The sequence below is a fragment of the Hordeum vulgare genome, chromosome 5H (assembly GCF_904849725.1).
Source record: "Hordeum vulgare subsp. vulgare chromosome 5H, MorexV3_pseudomolecules_assembly, whole genome shotgun sequence".
NCBI lineage: Eukaryota > Viridiplantae > Streptophyta > Magnoliopsida > Poales > Poaceae > Hordeum > Hordeum vulgare.
Genome location: NC_058522.1, coordinates 28,641,145 through 28,660,379, shown reverse-complemented (window position 1 = coordinate 28,660,379; position 19,235 = coordinate 28,641,145). Strand labels below are relative to the sequence as shown.

At 45.6% G+C, this 19,235-nt stretch overlaps 1 protein-coding gene across 1 annotated transcript; it reads right to left on the bottom strand.

Moving 5' to 3' along the window:
• Window positions 1-6,588: 6,588 nt before the first annotated feature.
• LOC123396530 lies at window positions 6,589-7,291 on the bottom strand. The gene has a single exon (XM_045091444.1). The coding sequence runs from the start codon at window positions 7,198-7,200 to the stop codon at window positions 6,799-6,801; it is 402 nt and encodes a 133-aa protein (XP_044947379.1). The 5' UTR covers window positions 7,201-7,291; the 3' UTR covers window positions 6,589-6,798.
• Between the last annotated feature and the right edge of the window lie 11,944 nt (window positions 7,292-19,235).

The following is a 19,235-nucleotide window of genomic DNA, read 5'->3' as shown; positions in this document are numbered from 1 at the left end:
ACCCAGCGGTATGGAAAGACAGGACCACACCACACGATATCATAATGGACATGATAAGCAAAGCCAGGCCAGAGCACAAGAAAGGGATTAGGACTATGATTCTGCTTATTTTATCACAAATCTGGAAGGAAAGGAACGACTGCACCTTCAGACTGAAGACCCCCGCCGTCAGAAACATAACAAATTCCATACAGGATACCATGGAGCTTTGGAGGCAGGCAGGAGTGGCCTGCCTCGTGCACCCCTTCGGGGAGCCAACGGGAGTAGTCACATAGTGGGTTTTTTCCCTACGGGGACGGATGTATCTTATCCTTTTTTTCTTTTTTCTTTCTTCTTCTGATTTTTTTCCTTTGATCCGTTATGGATCGCCACCACCTGGTTGTATTCCCGCTTTCTACATGCTTCGTTTTAATATATGCCAGCCAAAACAAAAAACAAAACAAATGCATTGACTCCTCCCCGGCGCATCGGCGGTCACATCCAGCCAATGCGTCGACGGGTGGCCATATGATGCGTGCGACGGCCTGGGCGTTCGCCTCATGGTGGCAGCATGGAATGCCATGCGCGCGACAACCAGAGCATCGACAACAGGCTCAAAGAGGCGTGCGGTAGCTAGGCGTTCGCATTGTGGTTGGCTAGTTGTAGCGCAGGGCCGTGCGGGAGCGACAACTAGGGCGCTCAACGGCGAGGCCAACCAGGGCGTGAAGGGCCAGAGCCAGCTAGGCCGCTCGGCGACCGAAGGATTTGGGGCAGCGCCCCAGCCGCCCGACATGTTGCGTGCGTGATGCTGTCGACGTGTTGTGCATTAGTGTTGTGCGGCAGAGGCGCGCCCAGCTTGCCGACGTGTGTGAGGTACGTGCATGCGGCTGCCGGCAGGCTGTGCGTGCCACGGCTTGCTTTGTTGAGGAGGTACTGTCAAATTCAGGAGAGGAAGAGAACTCGGCATGCATTGTTGGCGAATCAGATTCGGCATGGATAATGCTGTTATATGGGGGAGCTGCTACGCATCTTGTCGGATGATGTTTACAAAACATCATCCACCTCGATAGCCGTTTGATATACATGCATAGCCGTCTGATCTGCGCGGCGCTTTCGGCTGGGCATGCGGTAATTCCTGAGACAACACTCGAGTTTCTGAAACAATCGCTTTGTTGCAGTTTTTCTTTCTTCACGCGCGTTTCGGCTGGGCACCCGGTAATTGCTGAGACAACGCTCGAGTTTCTGAAACAATCGTTTTATTGCAGTTTTTTTCTTCGCGCACGTTTCGGTTGGACACCCGGTAATTCCCGAAACAACGCTTGAGTTTCTGAAACAATCGCTTTGTTGAAAAAAAAAATTCTTCGTCTTTCTGCAACATAAATACTGCTGCGAAAGAAATTTTTGCAATAAAGTTCATGTTGCAGAAACTCACCTGCGGATCTTGCTCACACGAACCCGCCCTTTCTCCACGGGCAGCTAGCCGGAGGGCACGTCTCCTCCATCTTCTTCCTTCGGAAGAAAAACAGAGAAGGTATGGAGCTGTGGAGGACGCACAACCATGGCAGCCAGGGCGACGGGCAGGCCGATGGGGCCGTGGGCGGGCGCGGCGGCGGAGGGCGCGCGGGGCTGCGGGCGAGCAGGGGCGACGGGCCGCAAGCAGGGCGGCAGGCAGGCCGAGCCCCACCGGCATGTCCGACAGGTCCAGCTCCACATCCATGGCGCGGGTCAGCTCCCCCGTTGTCGTCCGGCAGGAGCAGCACCTCTCGCGGACACTCAGCTGCAGGAAACGGTTTCTGAAACAATGACATCGTTTCAGGAAAACGGTCACAACTCACGCGGAAGCTGGTCCGGTCTGGTCCGTCTGATAAAGGACAAATCGGACGGTCACCGAGCCGGCGGACGAGCCAGTGCGATCGGCCGGTTGAACGCAATCTTTTCCCGTGAATATAACAAATAATTAGGGAAAGTCTTACCTTCCACCGGCTGATCCGCGCGATCCATCAGTCGGCCGCTCGTCCGTTGGATCTCACCTCGATCTAATAACCGTTTCCTGAAATTGGACCGTTGTTTCAGAAACTAGGCAGTTGTTTCAGAAACTGGAACAACGTCTAATCGCGAACTGTTTCCTGAAACTGGATCGTTGTTTTAGAAACTGGACAATTGTTTCAGAATCTAGAACAACGTGGTGAACAGCTTCCCAGAGGCCGGGAGGCGACGGATGTGGGCGGGGGAGAGGTACTCGAGGAGGACGTGGTAGCGGAGCACGTCGGCGAGGTCGGACCCGTGGCTGCCGCAAACACCGAGGGCGACTGCGGAAGGTCGGTGTTGAGCACGGCGAGCAACGTGAGCAAGGACCGCCTGGACGTCGACGGCAGCGGCCGGAGGCGGGAGGAACGCCAGCAGCAGCAGCCCCGCCAGCGCGAGGAGGACGAGACATCGCGAAATCTGTCCCCGCATCTATTGTTCTCGCAACGCGGCTATTGTTTGTGCAACTCGACCTCTGTTTAAGGAACTATTGGATGCGGGAACGTAGATCGGACGGCTGCACCGATACATCCAACGGTCGTTGAGGTGGCGGATGTTTACTAAACATCCGTCGATGGACGCGTAGGAGCCTCCAAATAATTATGCGCTGGTGGCCTATCAAAACTATTAATCTGAAACTTTTAGTTCCGAGTTTCACAATTTGTATTCTTCCCTTCAGATTCATGGTTTGCCCTTCTAACACATAATACTAGATAGTATGCTGTAAGTTCTTGTGATGTTGAATTTCTTTTTATGGATATTAGTGTACAAAATTATTGCAGCTTTTGGCCTGTGCCCACATGCTAATGTTCCGTTGACTTTATGACATACTGTCTTTGAGAACAATTTGACGAATAGTGAATAAGTTTTTTTTACAATATGTAGCGGATAAGTTTGTAATTCAATGTTTATCTTTGATCTCTCTAATACAGTTTGATACAAAAAATGTTGTTTGGATACAATGTGTTCTGAAAAGACCCTTGACCATTACTCATTAGGTGCTGTCTTCATTGCTACTTCACTATATGATGAAATAATTATTGACGTTCCATGCAAATTCTTGGTCATTAGGTGTCATAGTTGTTAATTTAGTGTTTGGAAGTAACCAGGGATACTAAAATTATCAATTGGTATTGTTTACATTATTTACTGACCATATGAGGAAATCTACCCACCTTTTCTTAATTTCTGAAACTTTATTATGATTTTGGGCATAGCAAGCTTAAAGAAGATATCTCTCCAGTAAGTTTGATATACTCTGGATACATCTTGATAAATATTAATGTGTAATATCTTTGTGCCCGGCTCCGGGTACATGGGTGGCAGCTGCAGCTTCGGCTTCTACAGCTGCTCCGCTCCGGCCTCCTCCTTCTCTATGTCCACCTCGAATTCGGCGAAGAGCCCATTAGACTCCGCCTACATCTGCAAGAGGAACTGCCATTGTGCATTCAACTGCATGCTTCTCAATGCGGTAACGGAGCGACGAAGCGATAGTGAGGGGTAACATAGCCCTCATCATAGATGGACTTCACGATGGTGTGCTGCTCCGCCATCTTCTCGGCTTGGGCAACGACAAACTCCGCCTCCGCCTCTGCCATATTGAACCCCGGAGCAGGCTGCTCCGCCTCGTCCTCCTCCTGATCCACCACATCCATTGGCTCCGGCAGTTGCTCTTCATTCTCCTCCTTCGGCTGCCACTCGTCCTCCTCCTCCGGCGAGTCCGGAGGTAGCCCGATAGCGCTGCGGGCGGCACACCTACCTTAGATCCGCTCCTCGATCTGCCCCCGACGCTCCGACGTGAGCATCGCGTAGGTGGTAACCTTTCGTCGAACCATGGCGATGCCGGAGAGCATGGAAGAGCGTGAAGAGAGAGGGAGAGGAGGCGGACGGGCTTGGGTGGTGGCGCAGAGAGAGAGGAGGTGAATGGGCTAGGGCTGGGGAATGATGGCCGTCTTAAACAACCGGATTTGACCTCGGGCAGCGAGCTGGAGTGGCGCCTCACAACGTTTACACCATGGTGACGGAAAAGGCGCCCGTCGGACCGTCGGGTTCCCGGGCCATTTCGCGTGGGATTCCATCACCAGTCCTACGTGGCGGGCGTGCCCGGGCGCCCATATCCGCCCCATATGTGGGCTAGATATGAGGGGTCCCGGTCAGTTTGGGTGTTTGAATCCCGTTTGAGGCGTCCGTTTGAGTTATATTTTCATGACCAGTTATTGACTCGACGGGTCGGCCGGTTTGGGGTGTGTGATTGTAGTTACTCTAAGATTCGTTTTCAACATATATGAGCCATCTCACATAGAATCTTGGAGAGTTAGAGCATCTACACCCGGATTCAGAAAATCCGACCCCCTATACGCTCGCGGACGAGTCCGGGCATGCCCGCGGACGCATCCGAACAATCCTTCATATTTCGCTCCGTGCATCCACATACCTCATATCCGGACTCTCAAATCCATACAAAGCCATGCACGTTGATCGTCCGATAATAAACATCACACATAAAAGAAATGTTGGTACCGAACATAAAAGTGTTTACATCAATTTAATTTGAAGTGCACAATCAATCATCTGCTCTTTGTTTTCCATTGTGGATCCAGATATGATGCACTACATCACTGAGTAGTTGCATGTGCACGTGATGATCTCGGAGATTCTGATGCATCTGCAGAAATTTCATAAGCTGCATTGCATGTTGATCTTTAGGGATATCAACTTGTTCTCCACGTGCTTCAAAATTATTGATTTGGGCTACACCTTCACCCTCATCCTCGATGATCATATTGTGCAAAATAACACAACATGTCATCAACTGCCACAAAGTTTCTTGTTCCCACATCATTGCAGCCCCACGAATAATCCCCCAATGCGCTTGCAACACTCCAAAAGCCCTGTCCACATCCTTAAAGCTGCTTCCTGCATTGTTGTGAAGTGCTTTTGTTTTTTGTCATGTGGTTCGGATATGGTCTTCACAAATGCAGCTCACTGAGGATATATGCTATCGGCAAGATAGTATCCCATGTTGCAGTCTTGATCGTTAACAGTGTAGTTGCACGGAGGTGATTCCCCGTTGCAAAGCCTCTTGAAAACCAGAGATCGTTGAAACACGTTGATGTCATTGTGAGAACCTGACATTCCAAAGAAAGCATGCCAAATTCATAAGTCATGTGATGCCACCGCCTCTAGTATGATGATGTCCTCTTTTGTGTGACCTTGGTACATTTCTCGCAAACATTTGGGGCAGTTCTTCCATTGCTAATGCATGCAATCTATTGATCCAAGCATTCCTGAAAACCCTCTGGCCTCTCCAATAGCCAACAACTTCTTCGTGTCCTGTGCATTTGGCTCTCTCACATACTCTGCTCCAAACACCTCCACCACAGCACGTGCAAACTTGACAGTAGTTTATAGGCATGTGCTCTCCCCGATCCTGACCATCTCACCAATGGCATCTGCCGCAGTACCAAGTGCAAGCATCCTCATAGCAGCCGTGCACTTCTGTTTGCCAGAGAAAGAGAGTTGACCGCAACAATCCCTTGTGAGCTTGAAGTAGTCATCGTGTGCCTCCACTCCCTCCTCATGCGCAAAAATAATGGTTTTTGCATGCGAAAAACGATGATGAAAAAAAGTATGATCCGCGAAAGTTGGTTCCGGATCAAAGCAATCCTTCTGCAATAGCTTTGCTCTGAATACCCTATCCCGATTGATGAATCTTCTCCCTTTGATTGAGCCCTTGAAATTGAGAATGTCCTTCATTTCCGGGTCCATTTCCTCTTTCATGCTCACGAGCATCATCATGTCCACTTCTTCGTCCGAATCCGATGAATCGAAGAACTCATCTTGAATCAGTTGATCAAGCTCCGTTTGTCCATACTCCTCGCCGGACGAAGCATCAGAATCCATCATTTCCCCTAAAAAATTGACCAACAGATCCGGTCAGACATTCTGTCGAACACATTCGGCGCAAGACACATCCAGAGAGTTGTCTGACGTACCGCGGGGTCTTCCCGACCAGTGACGACGTCCTGCGTGGAGAGGTCAGGGGAGCTGATCCCTTTGACCGAGCGGTCGGGATGGCAGAGACTACTAGGCAACGGAGGGCACGCGGCTGCGGAGCTACAAGACGGACGACGCGTGGAGGAAGAAGAGAGGAAAACAGGAAATGGATCCGGCAGTTCGCTGGGATGAATTTGACGCAATTTGCGGTAAGGTCGGGTTGTCGGGTCCGGCACGGCCGGCGTGCCCGGGCACGCTCGGGCTCTCCCATATCCTTTCTATATTTATGCTGGAAATGGATGGTGCATGTCAGCCCGGGCGTTTGAGGTAGGTTGAGAGACCCGTCTGGGTCGAATTTTTATGATCGAACAGTGACCGGACGGCCTGCTCGGACGTTTGATGAGGGTTTGAAGGGTCCGGTTATAGATGCTCTTACAACCTGCTTTCACTCTCTTCTTTTCTCTTTGAAACCGTAATATTCAAACTTTATAACTTGTTTACATCACTTTATTGCACACTTGACATTGAAGGTATACGGCTCAGCAAAACGCGGGTGTGCTTCTGGTACCTTTCTGAATAAAAAAATAAATAAGCAGAGAAAACACAGGGATGATGATCAGCCAAATTCAGGTTGGCACCAAAAGTTCCAGCTTACACCAGTGACTGGAGAAAATCGTATTGATCGAAGCGAAGTACGGAGTACATCGGAAACTTAACCAGATAAATTAGTCACTAACGGACCACACGCAGGAGCCGATCGAGCGAGCGCCACACCAAGATTTAGCAATCTGTAAAGTTCTAAACAGCGACGATGGGAAGAAGCGCCAGGAGCAGGAGCGTGTAACGAACGCTCGAGGCGGCGCAGGTCCGGCCGCTCCCAGCGGTGAAGAAGTAGTAGTAGCCGCTGGGCTTCCCTCCCTTCGCCTGCGTCTGCTGCCCGGCCGGTGGAGATGGCTGAGCCGTAGAGAGCGGAGGCGACGGCGAGGAGTAGCCAGTGCCGTCGCTGCCTGCCGCCGGCGGCGGCGGCGTGGTACATACCGTCGGGCACGTCCCGCACTTGCTGACGCATAGCACGTTTGTGTCTGGCGGCGAGCCTCCCGCCGTCGGTACCTGGCCGTCGGCCGTGGCAGCCTCGCCGTAGAAGGACACCATGATCGCAGGGATCAGCAGCGCAAGCCATAGTGACCTTTCCATCTCCATTGCTACCGTGGAGACATACAACGCGATGCGTTTATCTGTGAGTGAGATATCTCTTTAGCACTTGCGCAGAGGTGGGTGGTATATAGGCAGAGCCAACCCAGTCTGCAGCTGTGTACGAGCGCCGAGCTTGTAGCTCAAGCTCAAAGGGAATATGAGCTGCAGGGAAGGTTGGTTGTAAAGGAAGATGCTCCTTAGCGGTGAAGGGTTGGAGATTCTCCCCCCACGGTCCATATGCAAATTCGCCGGGTCATACCCAGTTAAGTTAAAATATTACTAGAAAAGATAAGGGCTCCTCAAATGTCCACTACATAGACGACGGTCCGGTGAGTGACCGGTTATAAAATTGGGACCCTCTCAAATCAGCTATGTTAGCAAACACCCCTCATATTCAATCCATATTAATAAACAGTTATTTTAGAACTTGTCACATGTGTTATACCGCCCCTCCCCCCTTATCCCGCATCGCCCGTCTAGGGCAACTCGGGGGCGATCTGCCCGTACCGCCGTTGGAGCCCCCATCTGCTCCCCTCCACCTCGCCATTGCATGAGGCCGTCCCCGGGAAAGCCCGTGGCGTCGTCGGGAAAGCCTGTGGCACCACCTGGGATTATGGTAGCGGGGCGCATGTGCTCCTCCACTGGCGGAGGGGCATGGATCTGATCCTTTCGGACGATTGGAGTACTTGTTGAAGAACGTCGCAGGGAAACAAAAAATTCCGTACGCTCACCAAGATCTATCTATGAAGATCAATAACTACGAGAGGGGGAGTGCATTTACATACCCTTGTAAATCGCTAAGCGAAAGCGTTGAGATACGTGGTTGACGTAGTCGAACGTCTTCACGATCCAATCATGATCCGTCCTGCGATCCAACAGACATGGCCTCGGAACACAAGAGACCGAAATGTTGAACATGAGTCATATAGTAGATATGATCAACAAAGAGATGTTCACCATTGAAACCAACTCATCTCACGTGATGATCGGACGTGGGTTGGTAAATTTGGATCATGTGTCACTCGAATGACTAGAGGGATGTCAATTTTAGTGGGAGTTTTTAGTAATATGATTAACTAAACTCATTATCTTGAACAATAGTCTAAGTAATCTTTGCAAATTTATGTTGTAGATCAATGGCTCGCACAATAGCATCCTTGAATTTTAATGCGTTCCTAGAGAAAGCCAAGTTGAAAGATGATGTAAGTCAGTTTGTAGACTGGGCTCGAAATCTGAGAATTATTCTCACAGTTTTCCAAAAGACTTATGTCCTTGATGCACCACTAGGTGACATGCGACCCCAACAGGCGACCCAAGATGGTATGAACATCTGGCAATCACGTCTGGATGACTACTCAGTAGTTCAATGTGCAATTTTGTGTGGCTTAGAACCGGGACTACAAAGACGTTTTGAACGTCATGGAGCATATGAGATGTTCAAGGAGTTGAAGTTTATCTTTGAAAAGAATGCCCGGATCAAGAGGTATGAAACCTCCGATAAGTTCTATGCTTGCAAAATGGAGGAGAACGGATCTGTCAGTGAGCATGTACTCAGAATGTCTGGATACTCAAACCGTCTGGCTGAATTGGGAATTGTTCTCCCGCAAAAGGTGATCACTGACAGAGTTCTTCAATCACTTCCATCTAGCTATAAAAGCTTTGTGTTGAACTACAACATGCAAGGGATGAACAAATCAGACGCCGAGCTGTTTGTGATGCTGAAAGTCGCTGAGTGAGAAATACAGAAAGAACATCAAGTGTTGATGGTTAATAAAACCACCAGTTTCAAGAAAAATGGCAAGGGCAAGAAGGGTAACTCCAAGAAGAGTGAAAAAATAGTTGCCCCTGATGACCCACAAGTGTAGGGGGTCTATCATAGTCCTTTCGATAAGTAAGAGTGCCGAACCCAACGAGGAGCAGAAGGATCTGACAATTGGTTTTCAACAAGGCATTCTCTGCAAGCACTGAAATTATCGGTAACAGATAGTTGTGTGGTAAGATGATTCGTAGCAAGTAGCAATAGTAACAAAGGTGCAGCAAAGTGGCCCAATCCCTTTTGTAGAAAGGGACAAGCCTGGACAAACTCTTATAGGAGGTAAAGCGCTCCCGAGGACACACGGGAATTTCTGTCAAGCTAGTTTTCATCATGTTCATATGATTCGCGTTCTCTACTTTGATAGTTTGATATGTGGGTGGACCGGTGCTCGGGTGTTTCCCTTACTTGGACAAACCTCCCACTTATGATTAACCCATCTCGCAAGCATCTGCAACTGTGAAAGAAGAATTAAGACAAAGTCTAACCATAGCATTAACCTAGTGGATCCAAATCATAAACTAGGGTTTAAGCTTCTGTCACTCTAGCAACCCATATCTACTTACTACTTCCCAATGCCTTCCTCTAGGCCCAAATAATGGTGAAGTGTTATGTAGTCGACGTTCACATAACACCACTAGAGGAAAAACAACATACATCACATCAAAATATCGAACGAATACCAAATTCACATGACTACTTATAGCAAGACTTATCCCATGTCCTCATGAACAAAAGTGACTACTCACAAAGCATAATAATATTCATGACCAGAGAGGTATTGAATAGCATAAAGGACCTGAACATATAATCTTCCACCGAGTAATCCAACTAGCATCAACTACAAAGAGTAATTAACACTACTAGCAACCTTACAAGTACCAATCGGAGTCGTGAGATGGAGATTGGTTACAAGAGATGAACTAGGGTTTGGAGATGAGATAGTGCTGATGAATATGTTGATGGTGATGAGTCCCCTCCGATGAGAGGAGTGTTGGTGATGACGATGGCGACCATTTCCCTCTCCGGGAGGGAAGTTTCCCCGGCAGGACGGCCCTGCCGGAGCTCTAGATTGGTTCTGTTGAAGTTCCGCCTCGTGATGGCGGCGATTCCTCCCAAAAGCCTCCTCCTGATTTTTTCTGGAATGAAACCCTCCTTATCGCAAAAGAGGAGGGCCAGAGGGCCAACTGGGAGCCCACAAGCCCCCTAGGCGCGGCCAGGGGGTAGGTCGCGCCTAGGAGGCTTGTGGCCTCCTGGTGGCTCCCCTCTGGTACTTCTTACGCCCGGTATTTTTTATAAATTTCAAAATAAATCCTCGTTGATTTTCATGGATTTTGGAGTTGCGCAGAATAGGTATCTCAAACTTGCTCCTTTTTCAGGCCAGAATTCCAGCTGCCGACATTCTCCCTCTTCATGTAAACCTTGCAAAATAAGAGAGAAAAGGCATAAGTATTGTACCATGAAGTGTAATAACAGCCCATAAAGCGATAAATATCAACATAAAAGCATGATGCAAAATGGACGTATCAGCCCCTCCTGTGAAGAAACCCAAGGTTGGGCCCAAACGAGAAACTGAGTGCTATCATTGCAAGGGGAGTGGCCACTGGAAGCGGAACTGCCCTAAGTACCTCACAGACAAGAAGACGGCCAACGCCAAACAAGGTATATATGATATAGATGTTATTGATGTGTACCTCACCAACTCTCGTAGTAGTGCTTGGGTGTTTGATACCGGTTGGATTGCTCACATTTACAACTCAAAGCAGGAACTATGGAATAGATGGAGGTTGGCGAAGGACAAAGTGACAATGCGCGTGGGAAATGGTTCCAAGGTTGATGCGATCGCCATCGGCACGCTCTCACTTCAATTACCACCGGGATTAGTGATGAACCTGAATAATTGTTATTTAGTGCTTCCGTTAAACATGAACATTATATCTGGATCTTGTTTATTGTGAGACGGTTACTCATTTAAATGAGAGAATAATGGTTGTTCTATTTATATGAGTAATATCGTTTATGGTCGTGCACCCAATGTGAGGGGTTTGTTCTTATTGAATCTCGATAGTGATGACACAAACATTCATAACATTGATGCCAAAAGATGTAGAGCTGATGATGATAGTGCCAATTTCTTGTGGCACTGCCGCTTAGGTCATATTGGTAGAAAACGCATGAAAAAATTCCATGCTGATGGAATTTTGGAGTCACTTGATTTTGAATCACTTGACACATGTGAACCATGCCTCATGGGCAAGATGACTAAGACTCCGTTCTCTGGAACAATGAAGCGCGCAAGTGACTTATTGGAGATCATACATACTGATGTGTGCGGACCAATGAGCATAGAGGCGCGCGGTGGTTATCGTTATTTTCTCACTTTTACAGATGACTTAAGTAGATATGGATATATTTACTTAATGAAACACAAGTCTGAAATGTTTGAAAAGTTCAAGCAATTTCAGAGTGAAGTTGAGAATCATCGCAACAAGAAGATTAATTTCCTACGATCTAATCGAGGATGAGTATATCTGAGTTATGAGTTTGGCACTCACTTAAGACAATGTGGAATTGTTTCAAAGTTCACTCCGCCTGGAACGCCATAGTGTAATGGTGTGTCCGAACATCGTAATCGTACTTTGTTGGATATGGTGCGTTCTATGATGTCTCTTACCAATTTGCGATTATTGTTTTGGGGTTATGCATTAGAGACAGCTGCATTCACTTTAAATAGGGCACCATCAAAATCCGTTGAGACGACGCCATATGAACTGTGGTTTGGCAATAAACCAAAGTTGTCGTTTCTTAAAGTTTGGGGATGCGATGCTTATGTCAAAAAGCTTCAGCCTGAAAAGCTGGAACCCAAAGCGGAGAAATGTGTCTTCATAGGATACCCAAAAGAGGCAGTTATATATACCTTCTATCTCAGATCCGAAGGCAAAGTGTTTGTTGCTAAAAATGGAACTTTTATTGAGAAAGAGTTTCTCTCGAAAGAATTGAGTGGGGGGAAGATAGAACTTGATGAGGTTATAGAACCTTTACTTCAACCAGAAAGTAGCGCAGCGCAGAAAGAGGTTTCTGTGGAGCCTGCATCAGTTGAAGAGGAAGTTGTTGATAATGATCATATAGCTTCAGATCAAGTTGCTATCGAACCTCATAGGTCGACAAGGGCACGTACTGCTCCTCAGTGGTACGATAACCCTGTCTTATCAGTCATGTTGTTGGACAACGATGAACCTACGAGCTATGGAGAAGCGATGGTGGGCCAGGATTCCAACAAATGGTTAGAGGCCATGAAATCCGAGATAGTATCCATGTATGAAAATAAAGTGTGGACTTTGGAAGTATTACCTGAAGGGCAAAAGTCCATTCAGAATAAATGGATCTTTAAGAAGAAGGCGGACGCGGACGATAATATTACCGCCTATAAAGCTTGAGTTGTGGCAGAAGGGTTTTTCACAAGTTCAAGGAGTTGACTACAATGAGACGTTCTCACCCGTAGCGATGCTTAAATCCGCTAGAATCATGTTAGAAATAGCTACATTTTTTGATTATGAAATTTGGCAGATGGATGTCAAAACAGCGTTCCTTAACGGTTTCCTTAAGGAAGATTTGTATATGATGCAACCCGAAGGTTTTGTCGATCCAGAGAATGCTGACAAAGTATGCAAACTCCAGCGATCCATTTATGGACTGGTGCAAGCATGTCAGAGTTGGAATCAACGCTTTGATGAGGTAATCAAGACGTTTGGGTTTATACAAGTTTATGGAGAAGCTTGTATTTACAAGAAAGTGAGTGAAAGCTCTATAGGATTTCTAATATTATATGTGGATGACATATTGCTGATTGGAAATGATATAGAAACTTTGGGAAGCGTAAAATATTATTTGAATAAAAGTTTTTCAATGAAGGACCTAGGAGAAGCTGCTTACATATTAGGCATCAAGATCTATAGAGATAAATCAAGACGCTTAATAGGACTTTCATAGAGCACATACCTTGATAAAGTTTTGAAGAAGTTCAAAATGGAATAGTCCAAGGAAGGGTTCTTGACGAAAATACTTTTCCGCCGCCGCAAGCTTCCGTTTCCGTGAGATCTCATCTGGAGACCCTTCCCGGTGCCCTGCCGCAGGGGACTTTGGAGTTGGAGGGCTTCTTCATCATCATCATCGCCCTCCAATGACTCGTGAGTAGTTCACTTCAGACCTACGGGTCCGTAGTTAGTAGCTAGATGGCTTCTTCTCTCTCTTGGACCTTCAATACAAAGTTCTCCATGATCTTCAAGGAGATCTATCCGATGTAATATTCTTTGGCGGTGTGTTTGTCGAGATCCGATGAATTGTGGATTTGTGATTAGATTATCTATGATATATATTTGAGTCTTTGCTGATTTCTTATATGCATGATTTGATATCCTTGTAAGTCTCTCCGAGTCTTGGGTTTTGTTTGGCCAACTAGATATATGATTCTTGCAATGGGAGAAGTGCCTGGTTTTGGGTTCTTACCGTGTGGTGACCTTTCCCAGTGACAGTAGGGGCAGCAAGGCACACATTGTGTAGTTGCCATCAAGGGTAACAAGGTGGGCTCTGTCGTAGATATGAGATTGTCCATCTACATCACGTCATCTTGCTTAAGGCGTTACTCTGTTCTTTTGGACTTTACACTAGATGCATGCTGGATAGCGGTCGACGTGTGGAGTAATAGTAGTAGATGCAGAAAGTATCCGTCTACTTGTTTTGGACATGATGCCTATAGATATAATCATTGCCATAGATGATGTCACGACTTTGCGCAGTTCTATCAATTGCTCGACAGTAATTTGTTCACCCACCGTCTAGTTGCTTTCATGAGAGAAGCCACTAGTAAAGACTACGGCCCCCGGGTCTATTCACATCTATCGTTTCCACTTTTGCTTTTACTTTGCTTTGTTACTTTGTTGCTTTCAGTTCTCACTTGGGAAACAATCTATAAGGGATTGACAACCCCTTCATAGCGTTGGGAGCAAGCTTTTTGTGTTTGTGCAGGCTCTTGTGATACTCCTTCACTGGATCGATACCTTGGTTCTCAAACTGAGGGAAATACTTACCACCGCTATGCTACATCACCCTTTCCGCTTCGAGGGAACACCAACGTAAGGCTCCAAGGCCACGGGGGAAATCCTTTGCATATTTGCCTAGGAAGTCCCTTAAGGCGTAGCCGTAGCAGAAGGATTCCTGATGCCGTCGACACACCTATTTCGGGCGCCATTGGAAGGTCTTTTGTTGCAGTAGCAGAAGTATTTCTGGTGCCGTTGCCGGGGAAGGACAGATCTATCCAAGTAGGTCTCACGAACTCATCTCCTGCATTTACTTTTTTGCCAGTTGCCTCTCGTTTTCCTCTCCCCCACTTCACATTTGTCGTTTTCATTTGCCTTTCTCCTTTGCCGTTTTCTTTTGCCTTTGTCGTTTCCGTTTGCCGGTTTTCTTGCTTTCTGTTCGCTTGTGTGCCATGTGCCTTCAATATGCTTGCATCTTCGCTTGCTGAAAATCTAGTGATATGGATCCTCATCCACTAGCTAATCTCTTTAAGAGACCCACTTATGTGGAACGAATTGCTAGTGAGTTGAGGGCACTTGACTCTCTTTATGGATTTTTGCTTCAGATGCGTGAATCTAAAAATCGTGATGAAGAAATTCATGAAGTGATTCACGAGGGCTCCTTGGATGAATAGCATGATTGCAATGGTTTCACTATAAATCCTATTAGTGACAATCATGCTAAAAATATGCAAAACCCTAAGCGTGGGGATGCTAGTTCTGCTATGTCCACTACTTATTGCAATAATCATGATTGGGGTGATGATCTTTCTTATGATATTGAAAATTTGTTTAAACCTCATGATGAATATGATATTTGCAATAATACTGAAAGTGGGTTGGAGAAGTCATGACTTTGGTTGATGATAATCCCACTATTTTTGAAGAGCGTCAACTTTGCATGCATGTGGATCATGAAAAGAATATCCTATGTGATAGTTACATTGTTGAATTCATTCATGATGCTACTGAAAATTACTATGAGAGAGGATCATATGCTTCTACTTATTGCAATAGTATCAACCTTCCTCCCCATGCGTTGAATTTTTTGAAGCTATGCTTGTTTTGCCTTCCTATGCTAGTTGAGTCTTTCTCCAACAAGTTGTTTGTTCACAAAATCCCTATGCATAGGAAGTGGGTTAGACTTAAATGTGCTATCCATATGCTCCATGATGCTCTCGTTGTGTTTCAATCCTTACCTTTTATGTGAGCATCATTGAAATCTATGCCTAGCTAAGGGCTTTAAACAATAGCGCTTGTTGGGAGGCAACCCAACGAATCTATCCTTTTTCTTTCTGTTTTGTGTTTTCCACACTTTCATAATTCTGTTATGATTGTGTCTTTTGTGTTTCTTTTTGCGTTTGTGCCAAGAAAAACCGTTATGATTAGTCTTGGGGATGATCGTTTGGTCATGCTGGAAATGACAGAAACTTTCTGCTCACGAAAAGAATTTTCATTTTTTCTGTAAGAGATTTTGAGTTTATTCTTTTTGCTGCTGATTTCTACGCAAATTCTTCAGAATGTCATAATGTTTCAGAATTTTTGGAGTACCAGAAGTATACGAAATATACAGATTTCTACACACTGGTCTGATGTTAATAGATTCTGTTTTTGTTGTGTTGGTTGCTTATTTTGATGAAACTATGGATAGTTTCGGGGGGTATTAGCCATGGAAGATTAAAAATACAGTAACCCAACATCAGCATAAGTAGAATTTAAGTTTTCTACAGTACCTAAGGAAGTGGTGGTTTGCTTTCTCATACTAATGTTATCATGAGTTTCTGTTTAAGTTTCGTGTTGTGAAGTTTTCAAGTTTTGGGTGAAGTTCTTATGGACAAAGAGATAAAGAGTGGCAAGAGCTCAAGCTTGGGGATGCCCAAGGCACCCCAAGAGATTCAAGGATGCCGTAAAAGCCTAAGCTTGGGGCTCCCCTGGGAAGGCATCCCCTCTCTCGTCTTCAATCCATCGGTAACGTTACTTGGGGCTATATTTTTATTCACCACATGTTATGTGTTTTTGCTTGGAGCGTCTTGTATCGTAGGAGTCTTTTATTTTTGTTGTGTCACAATCATCCTTGCTTCACACCTATAGAAAGAGACATGCACTCACCGTGATTTTGTCAAGCTTCACTTATATCTTTTGGTAGACAATTCAGCTCACATGTGCTTCACTTATATCTTTTGAGCTAGATACTTTTGCTCTATGTGCTTCACTTATATCTTTTAGAGCGCAGCGGTGCGTGGCTTGGTAGTTGATCTATGCTTTGAAAGTAGTAACAAAAGGGGTAGTTATCCAAAGGGATATGAAAACTTCCACCTGCATGTGCATTGAATAGTTAGAGAAGTTTGATTCATCTCAATTAGTTTTGAGTTGTGGTTATGGTAGTATTGAAGTTATGCTAGTAAGGTGTTGTGGATCTAAAAATACTTGTGTTGAAGTTAGTGATTCCCGTAGCATGCACGTATGGTGAACCGCTATGTGATGAAATCTGAGCATGATTAGTCTATTGATTGTCATCCTTTGCGTGGCGGTTGGGATCGCGCGATGGTTTATACCTACCAACCCTTCCCCTAGGAGTATGCGTTGAATGCTTTGTTTCGATTACTAATAAAACTTTTGCAACAAGTATATGAGTTCTTCATGACTAATGTTGAGTCCATGGTTTAGATGCACTTTCACCTTCCACCATCACTATCTTATTAGTGTCGTGCAACTTTCGCCGGTGCACAAAACCCACCATTACCTCCCTCAAAACAGCCACCATACCTACCTACTATGGCTTTTTTCAAAGTCATTCTGAGATATATTGCCATGCAACCACCACCATGACATGTGCCATCACGTCTACATTGCCATTGCATGATCGTAAGCTAGCTAGCATGATGTTTCCATTAAATGTCTATGCCATGCTAGATCATTGCCACGGTACACTACCTAAGGCATTCCATATAGAGTCATAGTTGCTCTAAGTTTTGAGTTGAAAGTGTGATGATCATCATTAATGGAGCATTGTCCCATGTGAGGAAATAAAAGAGGCCAAAGAAGCCCACCAAAATAGAAAAAAATAAAAAAAGAGGCCAAAGAGCCCACCAAAAAAATGATAGAAAAAGAGAGAAGGGACAATGCTACCACTTTTTCCACACTTGTGGATATTAAGCACCATGATCTTAATGATTGAGAGTCTCTCATTTTGTCACCACCATATAGCTAGTGGGAAATTTTCATTATATAACTTGGCTTGTATATTCCAATGATAGACTTCCTCAAAATTGCCTTAGGTCTTCGTGGGCAAGCAAGTTGGATGCACACCCACTAGTTTTCTTTAAGAGCTTTCACATACTCTTAGCTCTAGTGCATCATTTGTATGGCAATCCCTACTCATTCACATTGATATCTATTGATGAGCATCTCCACAGCTCATTGATATGCCTAGTTAATGTGACCATCTTCTCCTTTTTTGTCTTGCAACCTCCACCACACTCCACACCATCTATAGTGTTATAACCATGGCTCACGCTCATGTATTGCGTGAGAGTTGAAAAGGTTTGAGAAAGTAAAGGTGTGAAACAATTACTTGGCCAATACCGAGGTTGTGCATGATTTAAATTCGTTGTGCAATGATGATAGAGCATAGCCAAACTATATGCTTTTGTAGGGATAACTTTCTTTTGGCCTTGTTATTTTGAAAGTTCATGATTACCTTGCTAGTTTGCTTGAGTTATTATTGTTTCCACGTCAATAGAAAACTATTGTTTTGAATCTAATGGATCTGAACATTCACGTCACATAAGAGGAGTTACAAAGGACATCTATGCTAGGTAGCATGAAAGCATCAAAAATTCATTCTTTATCACTTCCCTACTCGAGGACGAGCAGGAGTTAAGCTTGGGGATGCTTGATACGTCTCAAACGTACATATAATTTTTGATGGTTTCATGTTGTTATCTTGTCATCTTTGGGTGTTTTATGTACCTTTTATATCTTTTTTTGGGACTAACTTATTAATTCAGTGCCAAGTGCCAGTTCCTATTTTTTCTGTATTTTTGGCTCTTTTCAGATCTGATTTTGGAACGGAGTCCAAACGGAATAAAATCCCCGAAATGATTTTTTCCCGAACGAAAGAAGATCGGGGGGCTTGTGGGCCAAGCCAGGAGGGCTCCAGGGAGCCCACAAGCCCCCACTCCGCCACCAGGGGGCGGCGGTGGGCAGGCTAGTGGCCTCCCTGGCGCCCCCCTGACCTAGATCTTGCGCCTATGTATTCCCTAAAAATCAGGAAAAAAACAAGGGATCCACGAAAATACTTTTCCGCCGCCGCAAGCTTCCGTGTCCGCGAGATCTCATCTGGAGACCCTTCCCGGTGCCCTGCCGGAGGGGACTTTGGAGTTGGAGGGCTTCTTCATCATCATCATCGCCCATCCAATGACTCGTGAGTAGTTCACTTCAGACCTACGGGTCCGTAGTTAGTAGCTAGATGGCTTCTTCTCTCTCTTGGATCTTCAATACAAAGTTCTCTATGATCTTCATGGAGATCTATCTGATTTAATCTTCTTTGGCGGTGTGTTTGTGGAGATCCAATGAATTGTGGATTTGTGATCAGATTATCTATGATATATATTTGAGTCTTTGCTGATTTCTTATATGCATGATTTTATATCCTTGTAAGTCTCTCTGAGTCTTGGGTTTTGTTTGGCCAACTAGATATATGATTCTTGCAATGGGAGAAGTGCTTGTTTTTGGGTTCTTACCGTGTGGTGACCTTTCCCAGTGACAGTAGGGGCAGCAAGGCACACATTGTGTAGTTTCCATCAAGGGTAACAAGGTGGGCTCTGTCGTAGATATGAGATTGTCCATCTACATCATGTCATCGTGCTTAAGGCGTTACTCTGTTCTTTTGGACTTAATACACTAGATGCATGCCGGATAGCAGTCGACGTGTGGAGTAATAGTAGTAGATGGAGAAAGTATCGGTCTACTTGTTTTGGACGTGATGCCTATAGACATAATCATTGCCATAGATGATGTCACGACTTTGCGCGGTTCTATCAATTGCTCGACAGTAATTTGTTCACCCACCGTCTACTTGCTTTCATGAGAGAAGCCACTAGTAAACACTACGACCCCCGGGTCTATTCACATCTATCATTTCCACTTTC

Bases quoted from the DNA above. Each gene is read 5' to 3' on its own strand.
- LOC123396530 (XM_045091444.1), bottom strand. From the start codon at position 7,200: ATGGAGATGGAAAGGTCACTATGGCTTGCGCTGCTGATCCCTGCGATC.